Source organism: Syngnathoides biaculeatus, chromosome 9 (genome assembly GCF_019802595.1).
Source record: "Syngnathoides biaculeatus isolate LvHL_M chromosome 9, ASM1980259v1, whole genome shotgun sequence".
NCBI classification, from domain to species: domain Eukaryota; kingdom Metazoa; phylum Chordata; class Actinopteri; order Syngnathiformes; family Syngnathidae; genus Syngnathoides; species Syngnathoides biaculeatus.
In genome coordinates this window covers 16,950,798-16,975,152 of record NC_084648.1, presented here as the reverse complement: position 1 = coordinate 16,975,152, position 24,355 = coordinate 16,950,798, and the positions used below count along the sequence as shown (strand labels likewise).

The 24,355-nt window shown below is 43.6% G+C and overlaps 1 protein-coding gene across 4 annotated transcripts in view; it reads right to left on the bottom strand.

The window, feature by feature from the left end:
* Positions 1-314: 314 nt before the first annotated feature.
* fat1a (FAT atypical cadherin 1a) overlaps positions 315-24,355 on the bottom strand; it is an 87,158-nt gene continuing 63,117 nt past the window's right edge. The window contains exons 11-30 of one of the 4 annotated variants that reach the window (XM_061828898.1): positions 24,116-24,312; positions 23,881-24,034; positions 22,458-22,691; positions 21,329-21,715; positions 20,087-20,301; positions 18,917-19,054; positions 17,374-17,517; positions 15,916-16,113; positions 14,197-14,781; positions 13,056-13,278; positions 12,850-12,981; positions 12,615-12,772; positions 10,607-11,081; positions 9,777-9,930; positions 9,592-9,702; positions 7,652-8,292; positions 7,127-7,261; positions 5,147-5,206; positions 4,843-4,878; positions 315-2,987 (exon numbers count right to left, since the gene is read on the bottom strand). In XM_061828898.1, coding sequence (XP_061684882.1) covers positions 2,422-2,987; positions 4,843-4,878; positions 5,147-5,206; positions 7,127-7,261; positions 7,652-8,292; positions 9,592-9,702; positions 9,777-9,930; positions 10,607-11,081; positions 12,615-12,772; positions 12,850-12,981; positions 13,056-13,278; positions 14,197-14,781; positions 15,916-16,113; positions 17,374-17,517; positions 18,917-19,054; positions 20,087-20,301; positions 21,329-21,715; positions 22,458-22,691; positions 23,881-24,034; positions 24,116-24,312 — 4,943 coding nt within the window. In that variant the 3' untranslated portion in view covers positions 315-2,421. The remainder of the gene's footprint in view (positions 2,988-4,842; positions 4,879-5,146; positions 5,207-7,126; positions 7,262-7,651; positions 8,293-9,591; positions 9,703-9,776; positions 9,931-10,606; positions 11,082-12,614; positions 12,773-12,849; positions 12,982-13,055; positions 13,279-14,196; positions 14,782-15,915; positions 16,114-17,373; positions 17,518-18,916; positions 19,055-20,086; positions 20,302-21,328; positions 21,716-22,457; positions 22,692-23,880; positions 24,035-24,115; positions 24,313-24,355) is intronic. The other 3 variants (XM_061828899.1, XM_061828900.1, XM_061828901.1) reach the window with 3 other exon arrangements.

The window sequence follows — 24,355 nt, the reverse complement described above, 5'->3', positions numbered from 1 at the left end:
TGGGACTACAACCTTCCATCCAGTTGAAGCCAACGATCCATCTTCACTACTTTGTTACCACAGAAGGGAAGCAAGTGATGCATTAAAAGTGCAGTGAAGTATTATAAAGATAAAAAAAAAATACATGTGAAATATTGTGATTCAAATTTTAAAAACAAATGTTGAAAATACGTTCTTAAACATATTTTACACTCATGGTCAATGTTTAAAAAACGTTTTAGTGTTACATGAAACAAATATTGCTGGAAAACGTTTTAATATACAAATGTTTCCAAATCTTTCAAAATAGAATTATTTTGTAATAAAAAAAATACTCGAGAATATTTTTCTCCTTAAATATTTTGTTTACAAATTCATTTTCGAAAAAAAAACATCATTTGTAAACAATCCATTTTCATTTGTATTCACGTTTGCTAGTTGATCTAAATAAACTAAATACTTAAAGTATACATTATGTACAGGAATTGGTAAATTTTCAACAAATTTGAAAACTAAATATTAAAATAAAAATTTAGGTATTTTAATATGCACACACCGAGAAATATACAAATGTAAAATGTTTTCAAAAATACATTTATATGTATTTTTTCATCAAAAACTAAAAATATACACTATGCATATAAAAGACACGGACCAATCTTTTATTTCTTTTTTAATGAATAATTTATTGCCAGTAGGAAAGCGTGAGCTGGCGGCAGTAATTCAATAAAAACCGTAACAAGACAGATGCGTCGCTCACGCACGCTGACACACACGTTCGCGGACACGGGTGGTATCCATGACAACCATAAATATCATCGGGTCCCATTTCCTTGATGGAAAAATTAGAAGTTCCAACGTCAAGATGTACAAACAGACCAAAGACGAGAATAACGCAGTCGTTCACTAAAGACCTTTTTTTTTTTTTTTAACTCTTTAAATGACAATTTTTTTTTTTTTTTTTGGTTCGTGAACGCGAGCACATTAAGGCTGATCATGTCACACGGTTTCTTCAAAATAAAAGCACGGAATATCTACAAAACCTACTCTGAAATCAAAACTGTACATTGACATTTACACTGAAAATTACCACTTGTAGAAAATGTTCTATTTATAGAAATGTGAATTTTACTTGTAATATTTTCTTTTCTTTTTTGTTTCCCTGTTGAAATGTTGAAACGGACAAACCCACTTGCATCTTTTTCTCTCCTCTCGCGACCCATACTTGCCAATCTTCCCGTTTAAACAAAAGACTTTCGTGGGGATCGGGTGAAGTACCTCGTGAAGCCTGAGATGGTGGAAACCGGGAGAAAAGTAAAATATGGGATGATTATTATTATCATTATGGAAAAAAATGGATGGTTAACATCCAAGCTAATAGCACATAAACTTTGGAAATCCTTTCAATCAGGAAGAAAATGGGGCAAAATCAGGAGAAATCTGACACCGGCCGGAATTGGAAATTTAGGAACCGCATAACTTTTTTTTGGGCAAGTTAAAAAATGCAGCAGGCGGCACAGTGGCCTCACAGTTATGAGGACCCGGGTTCGATTCCAGCACTCCCTGCTTGGAGTTTGCATGTTGTCCCCGTGCCTGCGTGGGTTTGCTCCGGGCACCCTGCTTTCCTCCCATATCCCAAAAACATCCCCCCATCCATTTTCTTCACTGCTTATCCTCACAAGGCTCGCGGGGAGCGCTGGAGCCTACTCCAGCTGTCAACGGGACTCTTGTCTGTCCCTATGTACTCTGCGATTGGCTGTTAATTAGTTCAGGGTGTACCCCGCCTCCTGCTCGATGACAGCTGGGATAGGCTCCAGCACTCCCCGCAACCCTCGCGAGGATAAGCGGCTAAGAAAATGGATGGATGGGTGGAAAAATGCAGCGAAATAAAGCACATTTCGTGACTCCGCGAAGCAACAGGAAAACATGCACGTGTCGGCAAATATTTCACAGATCACAGGTCCGACTGCAAAAATGTACTCGCTAACAAAGCAGTCGGCATGCACGGTGTCTTGTCAAAAATTCCCAATCGGAAAACCGAGCTACTCTCGGAAAAAAAAAAAACTTAAAAACTGGGAAAAATACGGGAGGATGTGACAGCAAGGAGGAAGAAAACTGGACGTTTGCGCTACGTCGCGACCAGTCTTGGGCCAAATTGCAAAATGTTTGGCAAATACATCAAATGGTGAAAATGCAGCAAAATGCGGGAATGTTGGCAAGTATGTCGCAAACAACCTGTCTCGGGTTGTGAGCTAAAACGGAGAAACGTTTGGCAATCTCGGAAAAACCGACGGGAGAAATGTGGCGCGGTAAAATACAAGCTCGGTACAGTAATGTGTCAGTCCAAACATCCGCTTGTGGAATAGAATCGTACCCGGCGTTTGCGCAAAAACGAGGAGGGCTCCTGGGGCGGCTTGAGGCACTTTTTGTGGGGATCCAGTGTCAGACTTCAGTGTGCTGCTGGGAGCCCAGCGGCGGGATGGACAGGAGCTCAAAATGGCCGTCGTCGCCGCTGTCGTAGTCGCTGATCATGGCCTCGGACTCCTCGCAGCACGCCGACATGTCCGAGCAGGAGGCGGTGGACGCGTACAGCGACAGCGACATGTCGTCGAAGTCCCGGCCCGGGGGGAAGCCGCCGGCGGTGGCCGCGGTGGACGACGGCGGGGCGGCGTCGCCGTCGCCCCGGGGGCTCAGGTACTGGCCCAGGCTGTACAGTTCCGGCAGGGCGGGACGGCGGCGGGTCCCGTCCGTGGCCGCGGACCGCAGCGTGTCGCCGTACTCGGGCGGCGGCGGCGGGGGCGGCAGCTCGTCGCCGGACGGGAAGTCGTCGGGCGGCGGCGGGAAGTCGCTCTCGATGTCGTAGCCGCCCGGGTAGTAGTCGGTGTCCATGGCGCTCGGGTCGCTGTACAAAGTCGCGGGCGGCGACTCCACCAGCTCGTACTGCGGGAACTCTTTGATTCCCGGGAGTTGAACGCTCGGCATCCAGTCCGACGTGTCCCAGTGATATCCTGCGCGAGGAGGAGGAGGGGGGGGGGGGGGTGGGGGGGAAATCACTAGCGTTAGCATCCTGATGCTAACTTTTCCTTTATGTTACTAAAGCATGCAAACACACGCACACAACTTGTTCATTAACACTTGACAAGATCCCGAGAACAACAAAACAGAATCTGACGATTTATCATCACACAAACAACAACAAAAAAAAAGCCAAGTTTCTGATAATTCCATAATTTGTACAGTTCAGTTTGTCGTATGTTGTGTGTGAGGTTTTCGAAATGTGGCCAAAAATAAAATAACACTGAAAATATAGCATTTTTGACTCTTATTTTTATTATAATTTCTCGATTCGTACACCTCACTTAGCATTAGTAGCAGGAAGACTTTCCACCATCTTGCTGTGTTTAAACGTTTTTTGAAATATTAATAGTTTACGAGTAAACAGCTATGTTTTTGTCTTTTCTTCGTCGGATTACGTTTTATTTTTGCATTGTCAAAGTTGTGAATTTATCGACTAACCGATATTTATGTACCTGTACGCTTTCATCTGTTTAGGCTAAAATGTGGCGCAGAATGGGAATCTGAAATTCTTTGCATTTTTCCCAAAAATTAATTTTACAAAGTTGCATTATTTCCCACGTCGATGTACTGGCACTTCCTCGCTTGGTCACGTTAGACTACCAAACTAATATATACTGTGATTGTTTGAGTTTAAAATTTTGTCAGTTCATAAAAAAATGTAGTGGAAACTGAACAGCAGCTGTATGGAGGAAACATGGCTATTGACAAACTACATTTTTTTACATACATTATAAAACATGCAACTATGCAACCACGTTGGTTAATATTTGAGAAAATCCTGATCGGGATAACAACAACACGTCATAGGCTTTTTTTTTTTTTTTATTAAGTTGTACAATTCAGTGATATTATTTTATTACTATCAAGAGTTGTGGAATAACATGGAATGGTAATGTGAAATTTTGCAATTTTGAAACAAGTACGTGGAATATTAAAATTTTTCTGCTTAACTGAAATCCGTGGTGGCTAAGAAGCGAAACAAGCTAAATCTTAAATTTAGTTCCAAAACTAAAAGAGTAACCATATGGTGGACGTGTGACTAACAACAAACTAAAGTGAAGTTATTATGGGTTTGTGATTTTATTATTATTATTTTTTACTTTAAGAAGCATGCAACCACTAAACTAAACTATTTGTTAGTTTAAAAAGAAGAATAATCTAACGACAATTATGGTGACATCTGGTCATAAAAAACAAAATGAGAAGTGCCAAGTTGATGATAAAGCTGACATTTCAATTATCATTGCCAATTTTTTTGCTTTGCGCAAAGAAATTACTTGTCCTATTATACAGATAATTCTTTTTAAATATTGTTTTTATTGCCAATTACTGACATTTTTGACAGTGCCTATTCTAAACTCTAAACAAAGCGTTGGAAATGGTAAGATTCCACCAAAAAAAATCAACATAAAATTAAAATGGAATCGCAATAAAAACGTTTGTTTTACTCCTTTTGCTGTCGACCTAGGATAATATTGAGCTAGTTTCTTAACTAATCGCTAGCGCCATCCTGCTAACGGACTAGTGAGTGTTCCAAATTGTTCCGTACAGTTTAGCGCCATGTAAAAATAAATAATTGTTTACCAAACAGAATTCTTAATAGCCAACATCACCAAATCATGCATAGAAACACTCATAAATCCACAAATCAAACTTTGGCTTTGACACCAACACACACAAAACGTGAAAAGCTCTGGCCGTTAGCGTCTGGTTAGTGGTTAGCGGGGTCGCACCCGTGAAAACACACAAACACCAATTAAAAAAAACAAAAAACAAAAAAGTCACCTCTTGTGTTCTTGAGATCACGAGCCAAAAAAGACTCTTTAAAAACGAATCCATGAAGACAAAGAGGAGGAGAAAGAGAGGAAACACGTTAAAAATGGTGAAGGATCCTAACGAAGGGAGCAACACAAAAGTGGGACGCGGGAGTATTGGTGAAAGCGACAAAACACGTGGGGGGGCTAATCTGACAGGGTCGCCATTTTCCTAAATGTTGCTGGAGGATTTTGATTGCACTTGTGAAGCGAGCTAGCTAAGAAAATGGCGTCTCTGCTAGCCACACAGCGACAACAATAACGAAAAGTGGTACCTTCTCCTTCCACCGTGTCAAGCACAGAGTTGACAAAGTGGATGACAGTCACTATGGAGGCTTGCGAGAGGAGAGATGATCCAGCATTAGCATAAATGCTAACAAATAAAATGATAACAACAGTACACATGCGGAGAGGGCGCTAACGCTAGCAACACAATATTTCGGTTTCTCACGCTGAGACAATGGAAAATGGACACTAATGGTGGAAATGAATATAGATTATGAATGGAAGACTTTTCTTTTTAAATAATGCATTTTTGTGGAAATGTTCTGAAATGGCAGTCTTCTAAAATCGACTAAATATTATTATTAATAATATTAGGAACAACCAAAATAATAGTGTCTATTGTACCTAAAAAAAAAAAACATCCATTGTAGAGATGTTGAGAATTATTTCAAAATAGTACTGATGTACATATAAATATTGTTATTTTGTATATTTTGTTCTAATATATTTCACAAATTTTAATTTGATTAGAATTTTATTGTCTATTCCTTCTTCCACATTTTATAGGCTACAGCACGCCCCGCGCCCCTCATGAGGATAAGGGGCAAAGAAAATGTATGGATGGATGAATATTTTTTTTAATCTGTATATTTTAACGACATTCCAAAATTTTGGGGTTAACTTAATTTTTTTTTGTCACGATAATCGGTGTGGAAAATACGTGGATGTATACGTACACACATGAGAATTATTTCTTATTTCAAATATTTTCTACAGTTTTTGGTAATTTCCGCAAGTCTTTGCATTTTGGCCAGAGCCCAGATATGAATCCACAACCTCTGAACGTGAATTAGCAAAAACAATTTGGGGAGTGACTATTTTTGGCAGCTTCTTGCTATTTAAGAAAAAAACGACTAACTGTTGGCTATTTTTTTTTCATGTTATCAGTTTAAGGAATTAATTAATATGCCTATCAGGATCAGTGACACATTTAAAGTGGGATGAGGTTGTGGATTATTACATGACAGTGACGCACTACAAAGTGCTATTGCTAGTGCTACACCCACACATTTTTTAGTAAAATTCCCCAGAAATTTAAACGTATCCCCCGCCAAAAAAAAAAAAAAAAAAAAAAAAACGGGCGAGGGGATGCGGGGAAACGAGACACTAATGAACTGTGAATTCAATTTTAAGGCTCATTTTCATTTTGGAGGATGAGCAATGCACTTCCGTGTGATGATGCCATACAAGAAAGAAAAAAGAAAAAAAAATCAGCTTTTTGAATGATAAGAATACGTTTTTTCATCCAACTTTGACGCATTTGTAGCTTAATAATGTCATAAATATAATAAAAGTAGCTGTCATTATGATGCCAAACAGTTGCATATCATTGCATCATAATGTACATATTATTAATTAATAACTAACACTTTAAAAAATATATTGGTCATCAATACTGTTATCAAAAATGCTGATTTTTTTTTTTTTTTTTAGGACAGTTGTATTGGGTTGTGACACATTGAATGAATGTAAGTACCATTGCGATGCGTTCCTTGAGGTTTGCTTTAACAAAAACAAAAAGGGGGGGGGGCATGCTCGAATCAAATCAAAAGCGTGCGAGAACTTTCAAATCATAACAGATATAACATATGTCGAGCAAATGAAAAAAAACTGAGAAAAAAAACATCATGCAATTGATTTTTTTGTTGTTGTACGTTTGGTTCATCCCAGGAGAATTCCAAGAGCTTTGAGACTTACAGGCCTTTCTTTTTTTTTTTTTTTTATTTAAAAGCGTGTTCTGGACCTGTGGACAGATTTGATCCATATGGGAGCTGAGCCCCGCAGCAATAAGAGGGAAAGAGTAAAAATAAAAAAATACAAATTTAATAATAAACATGTGACCCAGGAAGTTGGCGCCATTGGAGAGTCTAGACTAGAAAGCAAGTTAGCGTAATAGAGGAGAAAATGTATCCAAGAAAAAAATGAAGTTTTGACTCCATTATGGATTAAAGACGAGTCAGGGGCCTTACCGTTGTCGTCACAGGATTCGGACTGGAAGGAGCTGAGGGACTGGACTTCAGACATGCTCCCCCTGGTGTTGAAAGGGTGACAGGCGCTCTCCTCCACCGGCTTCTTGGTCACGCAGTCCAAGTCCACCACTTTGGCTGCAGGTCCGAGATGCAAAGAAAACAAAACAAAAAAAAAGGAGATACAGATAAAGCTATTAAGATATTCATATTATATACTATAAATTATAAATATATAAATCTATTTATTTATAGATTTATTATTATTTATATTAAATATCTAAATTATTTACATTATATATAAATATCAAGATATAATTAGAGATATTGCTTTGTTTTTTGGTTGCAATAAATAGATCCGCAATGAAAAAAAAAATGTTGGACAGTGCAAGATGGAAAAAAAAGTTTTCAACGCAATATTATTAGATTTGCAAAATACTGTAAATGTGTAAGTATATATTTTTATTTTGATAGAAAATCATTTGATGGGATTGAAGCCTCAGCATCCTCCCTGGCTGTCAATCTCACCGTCGTAGTCGTAATCCCAGCTGGGCTTCTGGATGGAGTCGCTGTCCGACACCGAGTTGGAAGGCGGGGGCGGCGGCAGATTGGGCGCCACGCTGCACACCGCCACCGTCTTGCGGTGGCCGTGCACGGCGTCCGGGTTGAAGGTGCTGAACTCGGGGTGCTCCGGTATGGCCGAGCCCTCGAAGGAGTTGCGGTCCAGGTTGTTGCGCGAGTCGCTGGGGATGCTGGGCGTGTAGGAGATGGGGCGCACGGGCACCTGCGGCGGGATGTCCGAGTACACGTTCTTGTTGAACTTGGCGTCGAAGTACGGCCTCTGGAGGAAGGAGTGCGGCACCCCAGATCCGCCTCGCTTATCTTCATCCTCCCTTTTGGACTTTCCCCTGCACGCCTTCTTGCGCAGGATGACGAAGAAGAGCACCAGGATGAAGATGCTGGAGACGAAGACCACGATGCCCACCACCTCCTCCAGGCCGATGTTCCACGAGGTGGACACGAAGTCGTTGCGGATGTCGGCGGTGAGCTCGCACGTCGGGCCGCCGAAGCCCAGAGAACAGTTGCACTTGTACGAGCCGTACGTGTTGTGGCACTGGCCGCCGTTGGAGCACGGGCTCCTCGAGCACTCGTCCACGTCGCTCAGGCACCTGCGCCACAGAAAACTCCTTTAACATCACGAGACGCTCGTCTTTATTTCACAAGTGCTCGCAACCTTGAACGAAATCCTTCCGTTGTGCCAATCATGTCACTGGCATTAGGTTTGAGTCCACATTTCACATTTTAGCATGGCCTCAAGCTTTTCCTTAAAGTGAACTTTTTCCCGATGGAGTCCAGTACGCAGACTGCCCTCCTGGACAAACTACACTCTAGTGTGCAAAGTATGGAATTATCTATCATCTTTTTTTGATCATACTCGCTGACAACGCTTTTACCGGGGACGTCCATTATCCGCGGCCTTTCACGAGTCTGCGCTATATACTCAAATTCCAGGGATAACTACTTTTGAAATCATAAATCAAGGAAATTAGTATGTTCAGCGAAAAAAAACGAGATTTGGCGAGAAAAAAATCTCAATATCACAACTTTATTTAAAGAGAAGATAATTTGCAATTCAGTTGAAAATTCAATTGTAAATAAGGTACTTTGACAGAAAAACATTTGTAATTACCTACAGATACAACAAAATGGTGGTAAATTATCTATCACAAGATGGTGGTAAATTGTCTATCTATCTATCTGTCTGTCTGTGTATATATATATATATATATGGGTGGGGGCAGGACCGGATTAATTGCATTTCCATTCAATTCAATAGGGAAAGAGGATTTGAGATACAAACCTTTTGCTTCCAAAAGTGGTGCAGCAATGTATCTAACTCCTATTTCAAAGTCTGTCTATCTATCTATCTATCTATCTATCTATCTATCTATCTATCTATCTATCTATCTATCTATCTATCTATCTATCTATCTATCTATCTATCTATCTATCTATCTATCTATATCTATCTATCTATCTATCTATCTATCTATCTATCTATCTATCTATTATCTATCTATCTATCTATCTATCTATCTATCTATCTATCTATCTATCTATCTATCCATCTATCTATCCATCCAATCAGTTCAGGGAGTAGGAGGAGTCCACTCCTGCAAAACTTGTGAGGATAAACGGCTGAGAAAATGGATGGATGGAAATAAATCTAATGTAAATCTAATTTGGCCTCACAATGTAAAGTAAAAAATATTATATGTACTATACTTTAAAAAAGACGGTAAGTTGGGGTAATTGTAAGTTAAGGTAAATAGACTGGCCGCAAGAACCACCGGGACCAGAAGATAAGAAAAGACACCCGTCGTCATTTAGTTTCAACGAACCTGGTGCGGACGAGCCGGAACGCTCAAAACATCTCGGGAAGATTTCGATGTCGCCTTTCGACATACCTGTCTCCTTGGAAACCAGCTTCGCACTCGCACACCGGCCCGTCCAGACTGTCGATGCATTTGCCGCTGTTTTTACAGGGGTTGTCTGTGCAAAACGGGCCCATCTGGCACCTGGAGTCCAAACACAACAGGTAGGAAAAAGAAATGCTCCAGAACACGAAGCGGATTGAAAGCCTTTTACCGACCTGGGCCCCGAGTATTGCCCCCTGCACTGGCAGTAGAAGTCGTCTCCTTGGGGTACGCATGTGCCGCCGTACAGGCACGGGTTGGAGTCGCAGGGGCTGATGCCTACCTCGCAGTGGGCCCCCATGAAAGAGGCGGGGCACTTGCAGAAATAGCCTGAGAAATCCAACGAAAGACTGCAATCAGCATGATTAGTAGTTTGGTTTTGTTTTGTTTTTTTCCTAACGGGCCGCTGACCTCGCTCACTCCAATTTTTAACGGCTGCTGAGAATGCGTTTTTTTGTCTAATTACGCTGATGGCGAAAGCGTTGGGATGAGTTTGGCGGCTGGCAAACGACTACGACCCTTTCAAAATGTTGAGTGTGCATAACCAGCACATTAATCCAACACCGCCATTATATTGAGTACAAACCCCGATTCCATCCACTTTCAATACACGTCACATTGAAATACTGCATCTTTGAGGTTTTCCGTATTTTCTGTATGGAATAAGCGACTTGGAAAACGCACGGATGGATGGAACCCGGGCGAAAGACCAGAATGTCGAATAGGGGATTGTGTGGAAGAACCAATACACAAAGGTCTGTTGACAAAAAAATAACAATGGCCACTTTTCTACTTCCTGAGTGGCTTGTTTTGCAAATACTTTGAGCGCAGATTGCCAGTCAAGTGAGTGACATCAGCCATGATTCTATCTAAAATATACATGTCGCTAAGTAATATTTTCTCATGGGTTTGTACATTTTCCTTAATGAATCTGTAAGGCAACAACGCATAAGCATAAAAGTTGTCATTTGTTTTTTTTTTTAAAGAAGCAATTAAGTGAACGTACCACCGTTAGGCCTGGGGTTGCACAGGCCGCCATTGCTGCAGGGATTGCTGGAGCAGCTCTCCGGCGGAGCGAGCGTGCAGCCCGGCGCCACGTCCTCGATGGCCTCCATGACGGCATGCGCCCGCCGCGCCTTGGTGTTGAGGGGCAGCTCCTGGCCGTTGAGCGCGATGGCCTCCATGCAGCCACGGAAGCCGTTGGCCACGGGCAGGTTGCGCCCGTGGCGGGCGGCCGAGACGGCGTGCGGGCGGACGTGGCCGCCGAAGTAGATGCTGTTGTCCAGATTGAGGGTGCGCAGGGTTCCCGGCGCCGTTCCCGAAGCGGCGTGCACGCGATCCAGCACCAGCTTGGCGTAGTTGCCCTCCACCTCGAGGGAGACCGAGTGCCACTCGCCGTCGTTCACCGTGGCGCTGTGGACCGACACCAGGCCAGAGCCGCTACCGCAGTCAAACTTGTACTGCAGGCGACCGTTCACGATCTGTTGGAGAGAAAGAAATGTCTTAATGCGAATTTTCCACTTCCCAAGTGGCCAGGTGTACTAGTCATGCCAAACATTAGTCTTGACCAATATTCCCTCTAAGCTGCGCAACTGCGCATTTGCGCACTTGTCGCACACTCTCAGCGCAGATAAAAAACAGATCCAGTGCAGTGAACTACAGCCTGACGTGTTTTTTTTTTTAACACAGCAGCACACTGCCTCTCACAAAGGCCACTCCTTCTACTTCCTAGTCTACCTGACACCGCCCCCCTCCATTTTAAAGGGGTACACTCATAATTACAAACACCGGTGTACGTGAATAATTGAAGAAAATGTGGTGAAACTGGATGATATTTTCTCTTTTTTGAGTAAAATAAGGTCTTGTCTGAAGCCAAAGTAGAAAGTTCAGCCTGATTAAAGATGAAAGCACAGACGATACATTGCCCAAAAAGCTAATTCTGTATTTTAAATATAGGAGGCAACATAACATTGACCCTCAAACACTTTGGGAGCATCATGCAGCTTTCAACATGCATTGCTAAAGATATTCTGTAAGCAATAATTCAGTTTTACACCAAGAAAAACAGACAGGGATATCATTGTGGGTTTGAAAAAAAAAAAAAAAAAATGAAACAATGTTGGAAGCGACATTTCAAATTTGTAGTTAATAGTTGGCTTGGTGTGTATTTGTCTTGTAATGTATTTTTTTGTTTGTTGACATTTTCAGTGTAAGTTTGCAAAAACACAAAAATGTTCTGTTGGGAATGTAATCTGAAATATTTAATGAGCCATAACTTCAATGGATGACACTGACCACAGTGCACACGTCTGATGTTGCCCACAGTGGCCAAAGGGGGCGCTCACGGCCTTAGTGTGTTCGCTCAGAAAAGGTAAAAAAATTCAAGTGAACATCGGTCTTGACCCCATTTACAACACAGAAGGTTTTCCTTAAATTGAACACGTTTCTGTTTGTAGTTTGGCGTGCAGACTATCAATTATGGAAGATGTGGAAGAACATTAAAAACACACTTCCTGAGTGACAGACATTAAGACAATCTAACTCCTTGGCATTAGTCATGACTCAATATAGGACACAATATCATAACTGGAAGGTTTTTCCTTAAACTCCACATTTTCCCTACAAAGATTGGCAAAGAACTCCCCGCCCAAAAAAAGCAACACCCACTTTTTTTTTTCCACTTCCTGATTGGCCAAGTGTCCCAATACTTTTGTAGACGGGCCCATCAACTGCCAGGCAATCCGTTCATGTTGCCTCATGACATCTTCCCCCCAAAACATGGAACATTTTCCCGATGGAGTCTGGGACGCAGCCTCTTCTATTGTGGAATGTGTGGAAAATTGCTCCGTGCTTCCCTCCCACCCTGAAAATAACTTTTTCCAACCCCACCGCTACATTCCCACAGCCCCTGGCGCGAAGCGGCTGTTTTCGAACGGCCATTTTGAGCGGCGACGTGGACGCGGAGGCCCTCGCGGACCTTCGTGATACGCCGCAAATACATGTCACGAACGCACCTCGAGGATGCTGTAGTCGGTGCCCTTGGCGAACATGACGGTGGCGTGTCCCGAGAAGGTGCGCAGGCGCAGGGACAGTTTCATCTGCTCCTTGTTGTCGTTCTCCATCAGGTGGTACTTGACGTAGCCGCTGCCGCTGAATGTCAACGAGTGGCCGTCTGGCCAAACGACAGAGGAGGCGTTATGGACTCTCTTCGCCGCTAGTGTGACGATGAAAGTTTGGGTGTTCTCTTACCAGAACATTTGCTTTTTCCCTGAGGACACACACACGTGTACTTGGTGTCTCTGTGTGCGTCCGCCACACAGTCCAAGCCTTCCGGACAAGGACTGTTATCACACACGCTGTTCAGCACGGGACATCTGCCACCTGCAGGGGGGGCGGGACATTAACCCATCTACGTGTGGACTGTACCATTTTCCGACGTGTGTGTAATGCGCGACCTTCACACTGGCAGGTGGCGTGTCTCTGGTGTCTGGGTGTGACGAAGCTAAGGCGTGCGGTGCTGTAGGTGGACATGGACATCCTGTCCAGCGAGACTACCTCGTCGCAGAAGTGCAACGGGCAGTCCATGCCCAAGCAGAGCTTCTGGGCCACACGCACGATGCGCACGCCCGTCATCTCCTCGATGACGCCCGCCGATGAGTTGAGCTTGCGAAACACCACCTGGGGGGGAGAGTACAAGGGGTGAAGATGCAGAACAGAGCAGGGGTCACTGATCTTTTTGAGGGTGAGGGCGACTTCGGGAGCGCCGATCATACGAAGGGCGACCTGACTTCTAAAACAACAAAACTCCTTATACTTTACAAATACAGAAATACTTTCCATCACAATATTTTAAAAATTCAGATTCAAAATACAAATAATAGTAATACAGTGATGCCCTGGTTCTCGACCACAATCTGCTCCAGAAAACAATTCAAGAAGTGTTTGTTTGAAAAACCGAATCGATGTTTCCCATTACAATGAATGGAAAAAGAAATTATCCGTTCCAAACCTAAAAAAAATTGGGTTTTTAAAAGCATTTTTTTTAGCTTTTCCTGATAATAAACTGCATAGTAGAAATACATGTACAGTTTAAAAACTTTATATAATGAAATAATTTAAGAATGTTTTTTCTTTTTTTTGGCTTAAAATGCATGCTTTAGTAGTAGTAGTCACCAACGTGACCCCTGGAATATAGGGATAAGGTTTTTTACCTGAGAACAGCATGATCAAGACCAGGTTTCTTGAGCAGGAGGTTGCATCACAGCACGTTTAAAATTTTGGGAGTCAACACCAAAAGACAAATCGCTACGCTATATCTTGTAATATTTTTTCTACAATTATTGAAAAATTAGAATAATGTTGAAAATAATGACTGCTCTCCTGAAATAATTTGGCCCAGAAAAAAAATTTGAGAAAAAGATTAACTGTAAAATAAAAATGAGTATTTTAGAAAAAAATACAACTCAGACTCAAGATTTTCCTTTCTAAAGAAAATATCTTTTTTTTTTTTTAAAGATTCAGACTCCCCCCACCCCACCCCCCCTCCAACTTCTGTCTTAAATGCTAGATTAGCACAAGCAATAATTCAGATCTCACCTCTTGAGACTGGTAGGGGCTTCCAGATCTTTCCAGCGCCAACAGGACGTCAAGGTCTCCCTGCTCGGCTGGTTGAAGGCTCACCAGCTGGACGTCGCTTCTCCTCACGCCCGCAATGTTCCTCAGCGCCCGCTGGAAGTTGCGCCAATAGTCTCCTATGAACTCCTCAGGTGCGATACTGGCAAAGCGCACGGCGATGGAGTTTTCCAGCGCCTGGCGCGGCGCCTGCCGCACGTGCACGTTGACGTCGGCGGCCGCCGTGAAGCGCCCGTCCGTCACCGTCACGTTGAGCGGGTAGTGGCCGGCGTCCAGCGGCCGCAGGGCAATCACTTTGCCGTCCGACGCCGAGACGGAGAAAGATGCCGAGGAAGCCGCCGAGGACGGGGCCAGGCTGTACGTCAGGGTGTCGTAAACGTCCTGGTCCGTGGCGTGGATCTTGCCCAGAACGCCGCCCGCGTACTCGTCGCCGGCGGTGGACACGAAGACGTCGAGGGGGAGGATGGCAGGGGGGTAAACGCTCTCCTCGATGACACGAACGCTGATGAAGACGCTGGAGAACAGCGGCGGTTTGCCGCTGTCGGATACCTGGAAGTCAAATGCTAAGTGAATAACTTTCAGCGTTAATTTGTCACTCAAATTTCGCTTTGCAACAACAGGCAAAAAAAGCGACGTCTTCTAACTTCTAACTTGAAAATAAAAAAAAAAAACATACAAGTTGTGGTCAAGATACCGCGGTACAGTGATTCAATTTCATCCATCCATCCATCCATCCATTTTCTTTGCCGCTTATCCTCACAAGGGTCGCGGGGAGTGCTGGAGCCTATCCCAGCTGTCAAGGGGCAGGAGGCGGGGCACACCCTGAACTGGTTGCCAGCCAATTGCAGGGCACAGGGACACAAACAGTCACACTCACAATCACACCTATGGGCAATTTAGAGTATCCAATTAATGTTGCATATTTTCGGGATGTGGGAGGAAAGCGGAGTGCCCGGAGAAAACATGCAAACTCCACCCAGGCGGGGCCGGGGTCGAACCCGGGTCCTCAGAACTGTGAGGCCATCGCTTCACCAGCTGCTCCACCATGCCGTCCGTAATTCAACTTTATGAACTCAATTTATTTCTTTTCATTCCCTTTCATTATGTTTGAAAAGCAGTCGTATATTTCTTTATTAGAAAATGGAATTTCTTTGTACTTGGTGAGTTATTTCTATATTTATCTTTATCCTGCAGAGGGCACTGGTGGCATTCGTGAATGCATTTGACCCCATGAAAAATGTGCACACACAGAAACGTTATCCACACACAGATGGTCAAACAGCACAGTGCTGACTCAGCAGGAACGTCCGAAAAGACATCACACCATCGTTTCGTCATTCTGTCTTCTCATTCTGTCCCTTAACACACAACGATGCTCGGTTTTACCTGCGGACCCTCACAACTCTGTCAGAGTGATGCTCATCTCAATTCCTCCAAAAATAACTTTGTTCTTATAAAATTGCGACTTTCTTCCCTCCAGTATGAATATTCTCTCGTATTGAGCCTTTTTTCTCATAACATTATGACTTTATTCTTGTCTCTTGTCTCGATTGGTCCTCTACTACATCATCTTCGAAGGCTTTATACCCCCCAAAGCAAAAGGAGACGGTAAAACCGTAAGATGAGGTCGGAGCAGACAGAAAACAGGCGAGCCAGCACAGAACGGAACCAAAAGAATCTGACCTGAGCTTGAAGCAAATAATGTTCCTTCACTCTCTTGCTGAGGGGCCCGGCCATGAGCAGCGCTCCGTGCGGGTCAATGCGGAATGCGTCGCCCGCGTTGCCCCCCGCGATGGAGAAGGTGAAGGGCGGCCCGTTGTGGGAGGCGTCGCGGTCCGACACCAGGAGCTGGAGGACACTGGTGCCCTGGGCTTGGTTCTCCTGTGGGGACAGACGTCGGCAGGTGACGAGGAGGCGAGCGACAATTTTGGTCATTTTGATTGGTAACAAAATGCTGCAAATGCGATAACAGCAATCTGGGACAGAGAATGAGATCACGCTAAACATACGAGTGACCCAACTTTCCGGTTTTTAAAAATATGAACCGTCGATCGGCTAATTTTGTTTTTCTTTTCCTACTTTTACGACAATTGTAAACTGGAGATACAAGGGCTGTTGCGTGGCAAGTGACTCAACGCACTTCACAACAAGCGTTTGTTTGGCGGATATAATTAATAAATATTCATCAAAAACAAGGCTTCAAGCATTGGATTACCACTAAAAGCTGAAGTCTGCTCCCAAATTTAACATAAAATGTGTGCAAACGTGTGTTTAAAGCAACACATTGGCTCTGCTAGCATAAAATGGGAAATTCCATACACACACGGGCTAATTGTTAGCATCTGGTGGATGTTGCAGTTTTGTTGCTACCCATTAAACAACAGATATTTGAACACAAAAGGTGCTGGAACACATGTACACAGACCATATAATAATAACCACAGGCATAAATTATTTATCCTCTGCGTACAACGACTCATAATACTGCTGTACTGAGATTTCGAGAGAGGAATTGAGCCTAAAGTACAAAATTTCCGTATCAGTCTTATACTGGATGGATGGATGTTTTTTTATCCAACAATCCATTTCCTTTGCCGCTCATCCTCACGCGGGTTGCAAGGAGTGCTGGAGCCTATCCCGGCTGTCAACGGGCAGGATGCGGGCCACACCCTGAACCGATTGCCAGCATGGAGACAAAGAGCTGCACTCGCAATCACACCTACGGGCAATTTAGAGTGTCCAATTAATGTTGCATGTTTTGGGGATGCGGGAGGAAACCGGAGCGCCCAGAGAAAACCCACAGAGGCACGGGGAGAACATGCAAACTCCACACAGGCGGGGCCGGGATGGAACCCGGGTCCTCAGAACTGCGAGGCCAACGCTTTACCAGCAGATCCACCGTGCCGCCTCTGATGATTTTTAATTGTATTTAATTTTGTAATACCTGTATGTTTTTATAAAGTATAATACTGTAGAGTGCTATTTTTTGTCATTATTTTTTTTTTTAAGAGGCTGGAGAGGATTAATAGTATTTCCATTGATTTGGAGTGGGAAAATGATTTGAGACAGATATTATATATGAATTATTTTGTATATATACACACATATTTTTTTTTTTTTTTGCGTGTGCTTGACATCTACCTGGATGATGACACTGTAGTTGGCCTGGGAGAAGAGTGGCGGGTTGTCGTTGACGTCGGAGATGTCCACGTTGACCACGGCGGTGCCGGACAGTGGCGGCGTCCCGTTGTCCACGGCCAGCACCGTCAGCGTGTACCCCGACGTCTGGAAAACAAGATTATCGTGCGTTAAGTGAAACATGACAAAGCACATTTGCTTTATTTTGAAGGAGGAAAAAAAAAAAAAAGCTGATTTTATTTTCAGGCCATAGCACCCAAAGTAGATTTTACGCGATCAGGATTTTTTGGGGCCAAACAACGATCAATGAGTTTAGAAAAAAAAAAGATCATCGAACATTGAGCCAACTACAAGATGTAGCAATGTGTCTATTTAAATGATTAGTTCATTTACTGCACATATTTTGTGTGTTGGATACTGTGTATCTTCAAAAGTATATTCGGGTCATGTATCTTAATAAGTTAGCTTATCCTCACAAGGGTCGTGGGAGTGGTGGAGCCTACCCCCATCCCTATCCCAGCTATCATCGGGCAGGTGGGAGGGCAGAACTGAACTGGTCGCCAGGGCCCAAGAGACAGACAACAGTCTCACTCAGAATCACACCTAGGGGCAATTTAAGAGTATCCAATGAATGTTGCATGTTTTTGGGATGTGGGAGGAAACCGGAGTGCCCCATCGGAGAAAACGCACGCAGGCACGGGGAGAACATGCGAACTCCACACAGGCGGGTCCGTGATTGAACCCAGGACCTCAGAACTGTGAGGTCAACACTTTACCGACTGAGCCACTGTGCTAAATAATATCATACTGTATTAGAAATGTCAACTTGAATTAGAAATGTAAGATAGTGTACAGTCATAAAGAATGAATTATGATTCGATGTCACTATTTGATCCATCCATTTTTTTGAGACGCTTATCCTCACAAGGGACACGGGAGTACCGGAGCCTATCCCAGCAATCAACCTGCAGGAGGCGAGGTACACCGTGAACTGGTTGCCACCCAATCGTGGGGCACATAGAGACAGACGACAATCTCGCCTAGGGGCAATTTAGAGTCTCCAATTGGAGCCTTATTTGGTATTTATTTAACATAACACGCCATAACATTGAGGTATCGAACAGCTGAATTCATCCATCCATCCATCCATCCGTTTTCTTTGCCGCTTATCCTCACAAGGGCCGCAGAGAGTGCTGGAGCCTATCCCAGCTGTCAACGAGCAGGAGGCGGGGTACACCCTGAACTGGTTGCCAGCCAATCACAAAGCACATCGAGACAAACAACAGTCGGACTCACAATCACACCTTGGGGCAATTTAGTGTCCAATTGACGTTGCATGTTTTTTGGGATGTGGGAGGATACCGGAGTGCCCGGAGAAAACCCACGCAGGCAAGGGGAGAACATGCAAACTCCACACAGGCGGGGCCGGGATCGAACCCCGGTCCTCAGAACTGTGGGGCCAATGCTTTACATACACAATTCATCGAACAAAAAAGACAATGTAGGCTCTTCAAATTTACACGTAAAATTCCAAATATGAAATCACCTGCTCTCGGTCCAGATGTCGGGCCACTTTGAGCTCGCCTCGCAGCGGGTCGATGATGAAGGGGGTGCCGCTGTTGCCGTCCACAATGGCGTAGCGAACGCGGTTGTATGACGGCCCGTCCGCGTCCTCGGCCATCACCTGACATTCAAACAAAAGCCCGTCAGTCCCGTCTGGGATCCATTATTTTGGTCTGAGTAGCGGTTGGCGTGACGTCGTCGTCGTAATGTCAACAAGAAACCGTATTATGTCAACTTCACCACAGATCACCATGCGAGTCTTCCTGGTCAAAATATTGAAAAAGTAGGTTATAAAAGTTTTTAATGTCTTAATGTTTTTTTACCCCACAATAATTGAATAATTTCACAAAATTTTTAAAAATTTGTAAAGCCTTGGGTTGTAGTATGATTTGTAAATAAATGTTTTATTTCATTTCTGAAAATATTTGATGAGCATTTTATTATTCAATTTCATATTCCGGTACACTGTGTGCTACATTTCAATCACATTTAACTTTTCATATACATTTCCTTTTAATCTTTAAGCACAGTTTGTACTTAAATACAGTGTTTTATTTTTGTATATAGTTGTGAATACTTTACAGTGCCTTCCAATATTTAATATACTTTTTAAGAATAGAAACGAACTCATTTTGATGAATTTATTACCTATTATGTTTGTTGGTCAATATGATGGTACTGGAAGAGGTAATTTTTTTGTAAATAAGGTGTAAAAAGTTCGCAAAGTACTGTTTCTGTGTATCCATCCATTTTCGTTTGCCGCTTATCCTCACGAGGGTCACGGGGAGTGCTGGACCCTATCCCGGCTGTCAACAGACAGGAGGCGGGGCGCACCCTGAACTACTTACCAGCCAATCACAGGGCACACAGAGACAAACAATCACACCTAGGGGCAATTTGGAGTCTCCAATTATGTTGCATGTTTTTGGGATGTGGGAGGAAACCGGAGCGCCCCATCGGAGAAAACGCACGCAGGCATGGGGAGAACATCCAAACTCCACACAGGCGGGACCGGGGTTGAACCAGGGACCTCAGAACTGTGAGGCCAACGCTTTACCAGGTGATCCAGCGTTCCGCCTGTTTTTGTGTATTTCTTCAGAATTCACTTATTTTCAAAGTACAATGGTAAAAAAGTTTTTGAAGCTCGTCTCACCGTCAAGACGGTCCGGCCAAGCTCGGCGTCCTCGCCCACGACGGCGGCGTAGACACGCTGGCTGAAGACGGGAGGGTTGTCGTTGACATCCGTCACGTTGATGTTGACGGTGGCCATGTCGCTGAGGGGAGGCGAACCCCCGTCGGTGGCCTCCACTGTGATATAGTACTCGTGAGACACCTCGTAGTCCAGCGGCGCAATCACGAAGATGTCGCCTGAGGAACGCAAAAATACATTGCGATGACACTCGCCAGTCAATCGCGGGACTGACACACGGCCATCCGTCCCTACCGACCATTTGCAGTCTTGAGGATCGCATCAAAATATAATATAGTCATAAACCACTTGAACGTACGGGTTTTGGTAAACGTCAGTAGCGACGTAGCTGAATACACAATACGTGTTTTCAGAAACCTCAAATGATTCTCAAAGTGCGTTACATGTATCTACCACTAGGATCTATGTTGCTCTCTCTAGTGGAATGCAAAGAATAATTTAAATGTTAAATTCTTAAATTTTTTTATTTTTTTTTTTTTTGGGGTGTACAACGTATGATGCAATTTTTCAATACAGTTCAGTTGCATTTAACTTTTATGTACAATATTATTCATCTTTAGGGAAACATTTTCTATCAAACTTTTATTCAGGTACAATATTATAATTTTCAATATTTCACTTGAATGCAACACACAGTAGCATACAATGATATTTAATATACTTCTTAGGACTACAGTAGTACCTTGTTTATCACGGGTTTTACAATATAGGAACCCCACTAACACCAAAGAAAATCCCTGGAGTAGCGACCATCCAGTAGATATTTATCGAACCTAGAATGAGACCGGTGGAATATATGTGGCGAGGAAGTGACTTTTACCGGTCCGGCCCTGTTAGCGCTCCACTACCGTTTTACTGCCGTGCCTCAGTAATTTTTACCAGTATGTTTCTTTTTAACCGGTCCCATTAGCGCTGCACTAGCGTTAGTGCAGGGCTAGCGTTAGCGTTAGTGCGGCGGCACTAGCGTTTGGGTTAAACTCTCTGTGTAACATCTTTCTTTGTAAATATGTCTCAATGTGGCTTTCAATGTGGGCACTTGCGGCGTATGTCTGTACCAAATGGTATTTCCTTTACAAATGTACTGGGTGAGGCTTATAACCAGGTGCGCTCTGCTTATGATATTTTAACGTTTTTTACATCATATACAGAGTCACATCACTGTTCATATCCAATGTGATCACATACCAGTGCTGGGATCCACACTGAACGCTCCGTGCTCGTTTCCGCTGACGATGCTGTACCCGATATCTCCGTTGGCTTCCAGGTCTCGGCTCGCGGCCTGCACCCTGAGCACTTGTCCGCCCACGGCCGCGTCCTCAGGCACGGCAGCCGCGTACTCGCGTCGCTCGAACACGGGCGGGTTGTCGTTGATGTCCAGCACGGAGACCAGCACGCGGCACGTCGCCGAGAGGCGGGGCGAGCCCCGGTCCGTGGCACGGGCCTCCAGCTCGTACAGGGCCCGCATCTCGCGGTCCAGCGGCCGCTCCAGGCTGACGATTCCGCTAAGTTCGTCGATGGCGAACCATCCCTCGGCGGAATCCAGCAGCGAATAGACCACGTCGCCGTTGAGCCCTGAAAGGACAAAAACAGCCAGATCTTCAAACCGTCGTGCAATTCAATCGTAGCCGTCTTCTGATTTTTTTTCTTCTTTTTTATGAATATAGCGGTACCTTCAACACGAGTGCCTTGACAAAGGTGCAGGCGCACATAAAGGTTATGTTCACAATAAATATATATTTAATATTTGTGTGTTTTGCATCACAATTTGTACTGTCAAAATATGTGTATGTTTTTATTTTTCATTGCATTATAATGTTTTCATTTTTTCCCCAATATTTTTCAGCTGGTTTTATATTTTACTATTTTCAAATATGTCTGTATTTTTTGCTTTCTTTTTTTCAGATAAACTGAAGAAAATGGATGGAGGAATTCTATAGCATTAAAGTCTTTGTAATTTTTTTCACAAATGTGTGTATTTTATCTGAATATTTATCCTTGTTTTAAATTTTTTTATACTTTTTTTTCCAATTGTATAATTCCATCAATATGTTTTATACATGTTTTTACATATTTTTGTGTAGCATTTGGGTATATATATTTTTTGATCTAGTGTATTATTTTCCAATATTGCCTTCTTTTTATTTTATTATCTTAAATGTTTTTCTGTAAAGCTTTTGTATTTTTTGGTTTATTTCTGTGGTATTATTTAAATTTTTTGGGTGGGAGTATTGTATTTTTTTTTTCCTCTTGGATTTGTGTTACTAGGATGTGACATTTTCATAGTCTGAGGTGCGGAGAGACAACATCCCCTTACCGCTGTCTGCGTCGTCGGCCTGAAGCTTGGCAACAAAGGTTCCCGTCTTGGTGTTCTCGAAGACGGTGAAAGCATACGGCTCTGAGGCAAACTCCGGAGCATTGTCGTTGACGTCCCGCACGGCCACGTGCACGTCGGCCTCGCAAAAGCGCCCGCCGCCGTCCACGGCTCGCACTTTAAAGCGGTGCTCGTCTCGTTCCTCGCGGTCCAGGGGCTTCAGGGTCTTCAGCTCGCCTGAAGGTGACACGGCGACATTTAGAACGCGCTCTTTTGATGAGCGCTGACAAAGGCCTTCTGGTCTCCACTGTTAACACGTCAAAATAGCTTCCATGGTGCATTTTGATGAGGTCACAAATAGTCAAGAAGTCCCTTTTTTCAATGAAATTATCATTCCATTGCAGAGTCACTGGCACCTTTATGACGATCCACCGGTGGGTCCGAGCTAAATGTAGGGGACCTGAGGTTAAACTTGAGGTCTTATAGCTGAAATGGTTTCTCATACTTTTCACCTCTCACACACACACACACACACACACACACATTAGCCAGATGGAGTGTGTGGTTTAGGGACTCTCCCAATGGGCATTATTTGCAGGCAACAAGTACAAACGTCATAAATTCACCTTAACAACGCAACATGGGATTTTACTGCTGCCTTAGTCGGTCACCCCCATTTCCCACCCTAAAGGGAAATCGTCTTGCCTGGTTGCAAAATGCCCACAAAAAAAAAAACGCACACAAAAAATGAACTAGCAAATAAATAAGTGGGCACGAGGGTGCTTTGCTTGGCGGCTCAATTTGGCCTTGTGCCAGGAGCAGAAACAAAAATTTCCCAAAAGGATTATAATACAGTCTTTTAAAAAAAAAAAAAAAATTAAAAAAGAAAGTTGTGTTGTGTTTATAGCAATACAATAGATAATAACAATTTTGTGGTAAAAAAAAAATTGCGATGGGGACTTATTTCTTATAGCTTTCCGTGCTCCTTTGTACGGACTTTATTCTCAAAATGTCTGCTCGAAAAAAAAATCTTCCAACTTCCTGCTGGATTTTAGGCATGTGTCCTTGAGACTTTTGTTTGTCCGTTATGATAAGATATGTCCACCCGATCACGGGTTGATCGACGAAACTGCTGTTGACGACTAATTTGGCATCTTTTCATGCCCATTTTTCATTGTAATTTGCCCCCAAAATAGCTGCTTCAAACCAAAATAATCAACTTCCCATTCAGTTTCAAGCATGGGTCCTTGAGATCCTGGTATGATCGCCATTTTTTGCGTTGACCACACAAAGTAGTTTTAGGGGGAGTGATTTTCTTTAACGTTCCAGGTAGGTGCAACTAATGGAGGTTCCAGGCATGTGGAAGCCCCTGAAAATGTGAAACCGCTGCGCAGGCCCCAACTCACAATAAAGAATAAAGAGTTACCCGTGTCAGAGTCGATGAAGAAGAGTTCCGATCCAGGTCCCTGGAGCTCGTAGGATATTTGCGCGTTTGACCGGATATCGGCGTCTGTGGCCGAGACTTGCAAGATGAGTCTGCTGGCTGGCGAGTTCTCGGGAACGCTCTCGCTATAGAGAGACTAAGGAAGACACCCAGGGAAAGACTGTCAGATTGGACAACAACAAGATTCGGTGTTAAAACGGCGGAAAAGGGGCATCACCTTTTCACACACGGGGCTGTTGTCATTGGCGTCCAGCACTTTGACCTCCACCACGGCCTTGGCTGTAAAGATGCCGTCGCTGGCTGTGACATTGAGGAGGTAATAGTCGGTGGTCTCGCGGTCCAGCGGCTTCCTCACCGATACCTTCCATTCATTCTGAACGTGCTCGATGGCAAACTGACCCAGCGGGTCGCCCGCTGTTGGGTGAAAATATGCGTAAAGCCTTAAAAGATGCATTTT